Source organism: Eulemur rufifrons, chromosome 9 (assembly GCF_041146395.1).
Source record: "Eulemur rufifrons isolate Redbay chromosome 9, OSU_ERuf_1, whole genome shotgun sequence".
Taxonomy (NCBI): domain Eukaryota; kingdom Metazoa; phylum Chordata; class Mammalia; order Primates; family Lemuridae; genus Eulemur; species Eulemur rufifrons.
In genome coordinates this window covers 38072591-38079294 of record NC_090991.1, presented here as the reverse complement: position 1 = coordinate 38079294, position 6704 = coordinate 38072591, and the positions used below count along the sequence as shown (strand labels likewise).

At 52.2% G+C, this 6704-nt stretch overlaps 1 protein-coding gene across 1 annotated transcript; it reads left to right on the top strand.

Annotated features, from left to right (window-relative positions):
- Positions 1-323: 323 nt before the first annotated feature.
- KRT9 (keratin 9) lies at positions 324-6223 on the top strand. Its single transcript, XM_069483148.1, has 8 exons — positions 324-1034; positions 2109-2191; positions 2312-2468; positions 2729-2890; positions 3624-3749; positions 3875-4098; positions 4512-5098; positions 6204-6223. Exons 1-8 carry the CDS (start codon positions 324-326, stop codon positions 6221-6223), a joined length of 2070 nt encoding a protein of 689 aa, XP_069339249.1.
- The last annotated feature ends 481 nt before the right edge of the window (positions 6224-6704 follow it).

Genomic DNA, 6704 nt, shown 5'->3' with positions numbered 1-6704 from the left:
GATTTATGGTGCCCCTGACAGCCTAATATCAGCCAATTACCCTACACAATGGAGAGAGGCTGGGCTGCCTCCAGGCCGTCACCAAGGGACGCTGAGCCTGGGGCAGCTGCTGCCTCCTGTATCCCAGACCTCCTTCGAGTCTGTGGGGGGAGGCTGGCACAGACGGAGGGCACACCCAGGCGTGCCACCCTCAGCTGGGGGTATAAGTAGGCAGCCCCGGGGACGGCTCTGTACCTTGCACTCCAGCAGCACTCCTACCTTGCACTCGGGAGCCAGCAGCACTCCTGCAACTGCTTCCTATCCCACGAGCTACAAGCAGTGCCATGAGCACCAGACAGTTCTCGTCCTACTGGAGCCGCAGTAGCGTTGGTGGCGGCGGGGGCAGCAAGTGCGGCGGTGGCGGGGGCAGCATAAGGTCTTCCTCCAGCCGCTTCAGCTCCTCAGGGGGCGGCGGAGGAGGGGGCCGCTTCAGCTCCTCCAGTGGCTATGGTGGGGGGAGCTCTCGTGGCTTCGGGAGGGGAGGTGGCAGCAGTTTTGGCTCCAGCTATGGTGGAGGATCTGGTGGTGGTTTTAGTGCTGGTAGTTATGGCGGGGGCTTTGGGGGTGGTTCCAGAGGTTTTGGTGGCGGTTCTGGAGGAATTTGTGGTGGGTCTGGGGGCTTTGGAGGCGGCTATGGTGGTGGGTCTGGGGGCTTTGGAGGTGGCTATGGTGGTGGGTCTGGAGGCTTTGGTGGTGGATCTGGGGGCTTTGGAGGTGGCTTTGGTGGTGGGTCTGGGGGTTTTGGTGGTGGGTCTGGGGGCTTTGGAGGTGGCTATGGTGGCGGTGATGGTGGTATTCTTACTTCCAATGAGAAAACCGTCATGCAGGAACTCAATACCCGCCTGGCCTCCTACTTGGATAAGGTGCAGTCTCTAGAGGAGGCTAACCGTGACCTGGAGAGTAAGATCCAAGACTGGTATGACTCCAAGGGACCCAGTTTGTCCCAAAAGGACTACTCTTCTTACTATGACACTATTGATGATCTCAAGAACCAGGTAGGTACAGGAAACTCCAATCTGTCTCTATCTGTCTCTCTTTTACATTCTTTACCTTCCAAAAAGGTAAAATGCTAGACTTTAAGCTTAGACAACAGCCAGGGAGTCCATCTTTTGGAAACTTTAAACTTTCATTAGAAACAAACTCATATTTCATTCCTGAGGGGCCCCAGGGCTGGGACTTTGGCCTGTGCTCTGGGTTTTCATCTCTACTTCTCCAGCTTTCAGAGCTTGGGCAGAGCAGAGAAGAGGCCTGAGTTGACATGGGCAAGGCTGGGACTGGATGTGGAGCCTCCTTTTGGTCTGAACCAAGTCAGTCTTCTCTCTCCCTTCCTACTTCTTCTGGGCTCCTATAAAGGTGTTATGGACCAGTTATACATGCTGGTTGTTCAACTGGAGAGGATCTAGAACTCTGGGAATGGAAGCTGTCTATCCATCCATCCATCCATCCACATGTCCATCTATCTATCCAATTTAGTAAGTGACTACCCTCAGTGTTGCTCTGGGAAGAAGTGATGTACTAGGCTTAGCCTCTGCCTTGGAGAAGCTAGCAGTCTGGCTCCTCCCTGTTGTCACTCACTCCCCTTGCTTTCACACATGCTGTCTCTGTATGTGCTGTTTCTTCTACCCAAGTCTCTTCCATCATTCATGTTCAATATTAGTCATCCTTCAGGGCCCAATTCAATTGCCACCTCTCTCCTGCAATCTTTCTTGATCTCCCATAACCATAAACCACCTCTCCTTTCCTTGAAGTCTTTTAGGATACCTTGGACTTTGTAGTCGATGGTGGGCTCGTTGAGGAACAGTATGTCAGTGATCTCTAACCCCCACAGTGACCTTTGCAATAGATCTTCAAATGTTTGTTGAATGAATGCATGAAGGCCACACTGAATATCCTTGCTGAAAGCTGGGAGGGGTCTGGGCTGTGTGCCAGCTGTTGGAAGCTCCTCTTGGCCTCTTGAGAGTCTTCCTGGATGAGATCCTCCACCTCCGATGGCTTTGGCTGGCCTCTCATTCTCCTAGCCATTGGTCATAGCAGGGGGGCATGATTCCATGCTGTCTCCTCTCTTTCAGATTGTGGACCTGACAGTAGGCAACAACAAAACTCTCCTGGACATTGACAACACTCGCATGACGCTGGATGACTTCAGGATAAAGTGAGTCCCGCTCCTTTCTGCCTCTCCTGTTGTTAATTCTTACCTTACCCCCAGTGCTCTGGAGGTCCCCGTAGGGCCTGGTGCCCTTTTGAGCATTCTCTACCCCTGTCCGGTCTGCAGGTTTGAGATGGAGCAAAGCCTGCGGCAAGGGGTGGAGGCCGACATCAACGGCCTGCGGCAGGTGCTGGACAATCTGACCATGGAGAAGTCTGACCTGGAGATGCAGTATGAGAGCCTGCAGGAGGAGCTGATTGCCCTCAGGAAGAATCATCAGGAGGTGGGTGCTGGCTCCTTACAGCTTACTGGGGAGAGGGAAGGACTGGAGTGCAGAGTCAGCACGGGTGCTGTGGAGCACTGCCTGGGAGACACCCTCTCCCTTGCTTCCGAGGAGAACACTTTCAGCTCCTCTGTAGCCCTGCCTATGGTGGTGGTTGGCCTTTCACTTCACAACTGTACCCTGGGAGGACCAGAGGAAGAAAGCATGATGAAGAGGATCCCACCCCTGACCTGACCTCATATCCCCTTCCTCCCTGGCAGGAGATGAGCCAGCTGACCGGGCAGAACGATGGGGATGTGAATGTGGAGATCAATGTTGCTCCCAGCAAAGATCTCACCAAGGTCCTCAACGACATGCGCCAGGATTATGAGCAGCTCATTGCTAAGAACCGAAAGGAAATCGAGCAACAATACGAGAGTCAGGTGAGCAGAGTGGGCTGCCCACTCAGTCATCTCTCCCTGGGTCTCTGCAGCTCTCCATTCCTCACCCTATCCCTCTCTTCTGTCCCTTCATCCCCCGACTTTTCTGTCCCAGTGCAGCTGTCACTCACCCGTCTTCCAATGGATGTCATTCATCCATCTTTCTTCACTGTACACAAACATAATTGCAGAGCAGCTTCTCAGTGTTGGGTTTGATGTGAAGTGCTGATGTCTCAGAGATGAGCCCAGTAAAATGGTTGCCCTTGAGGGGCTCACAGTTTATCAGCTGTGTGAGAACAAAAGTGGAGCGTGAACAACTGACTATAATGCTGTGTGATGTAGGACTCCAGCAGAGGAACACAGTGTGCCTCCAATAGTCCCCTGAGCTCCTTGATGGCTCCCTTGCTCCCTGGGTCTCCAGAGCCTTGCATAGAGCCTGGCACATAAAGGCATGGTCTGTAGTGTGTGTGTGTTGGTGGGGGGTTGTTTGGAAGGTGGAGACAGTTTGAAATAAGGTTAGAAAGGTGGTTTGGGGACAAAATGTGAAGGGCCTTGAAATCTTGCTGAGAGGGAATGTCATGTTGAGAGAACTGGACAACCCTGAATGGCTGGAGGGATCCAGAACTCAGAACAACTTTTCCTTGGCTGTGGCTCAGCCTTGGCCCTGAAGGTGAAGAACCTTGCCCACTGAAGGTCCTGGCCCAACCTGGTCCTTACTGAGCCTTTGGGTTTGCAGATAACCCAGATTGAGCAGGAAGTGACGACTAGTAGCCAGGAGGTGGAGTCCAACACCAAGGAGGTGACCCAGCTTCGGCATGGTGTCCAGGAGTTGGAGATCGAGCTGCAGTCTCTGCTCAGCAAGGTTGGTAGTCCCGCTCTAGACCCTCTGCCAGGATGGGGTACAGGGGGCTTTGCATGATCCCCAGGAGTGGGAAGGAGAGGAGCTATGATGTAGCATCCCTCTTAAAGCCTCCTCCTGCCCTGTAGAAAGGAGCCCTGGAGAATTCCTTGGAAGAAACGAAGAACCGCTACTGTGGCCAGCTGCAGCAGCTCCAGGCGCAGATCAGTGACCTGGAGGCCCAGATCACTGAGACTCGGCAAGAGATTGAGAGCCAGAATCAGGAATACAGCCTTCTGCTCAGCATCAAGATGCGGCTGGAGCAGGAAATTGAGACCTACCGCAGCCTCCTTGAGGGTGGCCAGGAAGACTTGTAGGTCCCCCAAGATTCTGTTGAACCCCTAGGGGTGCCTAGGCCTCTGATACTACTTCTGTTCCTTTGGATAGGGGAATCTGGGGAAGTTCTTGTACATTGGGTCTGATGGGTTGAGGAGTTCTTCATCCTGTGGGGGGACCTCAGGGCATTTGGGCTTTGGGAAAGGAGGATGATGACAATGTGAGAAGGAGCTGCCTCGCTGCTCCAGGGAGGAGAAGGCTTCCCAGACCCAGCTGGAGGCCCTCTCCTCCCAGCTGCAGTACCAGCCAGCCTCTGTCCTCTGCCTCCCAGGAAGGAAAACAGAAATACTCATGTTTGGGTCTTCACTCTGTCCAGGTCCATCCTTGTATGTGTATGTGTATGTGAGGGCCACACATTTTATCTCTGTGTTTTCTTTCTTTGTTTCTCAGTGAATCTTCTGGAGCTCAACAAATTGGCTTTGGAAGTGGCCAAGGAGGTCGAGGAGGAAGTGGATCTCGAGGTGGAAGTGGAGGCAGTTCTGGAAGAGGATCCAGGGGAGGAAGTGGAGGCAGCCATGGTGGATCCAGGGGAGGAAGTGGAGGCGGCTATGGTGGAGGAAGTAGTTCTGGAGGAGGAAGTGGAGGTGGCTACAGCGGAGGAAGTAGTTCTGGAGGAGGAAGTGGAGGTGGCTACAGTGGAGGAAGTGGTTCTGGAGGAGGAAGTGGAGGTGGCTATGGTGGAGGTAGTTCTGGAGGAGGAAGTGGAGGCAGCCATGGTGGAGGAAGTGGTTCTGGGGGAGGAAGTGGAGGCAGCTATGGTGGAGGAAGTGGTTCTGGAGGAGGAAGTGGAGGCAGCCATGGTGGAGGAAGTGGTTCTGGGGGAGGAAGTGGAGGCAGCTATGGTGGAGGAAGTGGTTCTGGAGGTGAAGGTGGAGGCAGCTACGGCGGAGGAAGTGCATCCAAAGGAGGAAGTGGTGGAAGGTCATCCCAGTCCCAGTCCTCCTCCTCAAAATCTGGTGACTATGACGAATCAAAAGGTAAGGGACAAGTCTATGTTGTCAGGTGGGGGGAGGCACAACTCTAGGTTGTAGGGTTGAGGAAGAGGCAAAGTATTACCCCTTTTTAAGTATCTTTGAACCTCTCTGGGGAATACATATTCTGAGCAGAACTAGATTTTAGGTCTCTAGTGAGATTCCGTAGACCTGCCCTTGGTTCTGAATTGATCATTATTTTTGACTAAGCTTTGGTTGAGGCTCTGACCAAATAGACATATGGCCCGAGTTTCAGTAGTTTAGGAGATGGGTTGAAAATTGTGCATTAGCTTATATATTTTCTACCACACTTTTTGCAATTGGTTTTATTATTATCCCTATTTTTAAAAAAAATGAGGTCCAGAGAAAATAAGTAATTTGCTCAAGGTCATACAGTTCATAGATGAGGGACTCAGCTTTGTAGGGCTCCATGGTCAATACATTCAACCAGCATGAGGATGGGAGACCTGGATTAGCAACGGTCCAGGTGGAAGACAGAGTCAGGGGTTTTAGTCGGCGGTGGGCTTGCACGAGTATTACACGATGCAACAGCCAAAAGGAATATACAATGAACATGATAATCTAAATGTAAGAAGGAGTCACACAAGTGAGGTGGTCTCTAGGTCAGGGAAAATTTCCTTATCTACGCACTGAATTTTATAAAATAAAAGCTTAATATGAAATGACGTAGTAAAAGGCTGGGTAACAAGACTGGGAATGTTTAGCTCAGAGAAGGCTTGAGGTGCCTGGGAGCCATCCTTCGGTAGGGCGTCTGGTGTGGTTTTGTGTGTACAGTGACACTGCAGGGCCATGAATGTGCATCTAGGGCTGGGGCTGGGGCCACCTTCACCTTGATATGCAGAAAATTCACTAACAAAGCCATTGAATGCAGAGGGCTGCCTCCCTGGGGGACCATCTGCCAGGGTTGCTGCAAGGGACTCAAAAAACGGACGGGGGCACTAGGTTGGATGACCCCTGGGTCCTTCCTTCTCAGGACTCTCCAGCTCTTTGAGCTCTAGTGTCCTTGCTCCTAGTTTCCCCATTTTTTGCCAAGTCCCAACCTCTCGCCGTCCTCTCTTCTCACTCTTACTTCCCTTCCATCTCTCCACAGGCTACCACGTGCGATATTAGAGCCTCCGTAAACTTCCCCTGCCCAGCCCCAGTGGAACTTCCCCCAGATGGGCAGACCCCGGATGAAGCCTGCTTATGCGTCCTGCCATCAGGAATAGCTGGCAACGAGCCCTGGTGCCCGTGTGGGACGGGACTGACTTGGCATGTGTGCCTCTGGCTGTCCACTGGCCCCCTGCTCTGCTCGGCTTTGAAGCCTTCAGGGTTGGAGAGACCTTCCTTTCTCTCTCGGGCCTGGGGTGACCTCATTCCTTGCCTGATCCTGAATTCCTAATAAAGCTTTCCCATTGCAAATCAAACTTCAGCATGGACTCATTTGTTCTTTGAGATAAGAAGGGACTGAATGGAGGTGAAGGGACAAACAAGTGAATCCACCATAAAAAGCGCTGATTAGTTTCTCTACCAGTTAACTTTTGCTGGTACCAAAGCAGCCCACAATTTAGTGGCTAAAAATGACAACCATTCATTTAGCTTATAACTTTGT

What these genes read in the sequence shown, in the direction of transcription:
- KRT9 (XM_069483148.1), top strand. Translation starts at nt 324, where the DNA reads ATGAGCACCAGACAGTTCTCGTCCTACTGGAGCCGCAGTAGCGTTGGT. An exon ending in TTGATGATCTCAAGAACCAG is followed by an intron (nt 1,035 to 2,108) that starts GTAGGTACAGGA and finishes CCTCTCTTTCAG; the next exon opens with ATTGTGGACCTGACAGTAGG. An exon ending in GAGGGTGGCCAGGAAGACTT is followed by an intron (nt 4,099 to 4,511) that starts GTAGGTCCCCCA and finishes TTTGTTTCTCAG; the next exon opens with TGAATCTTCTGGAGCTCAAC.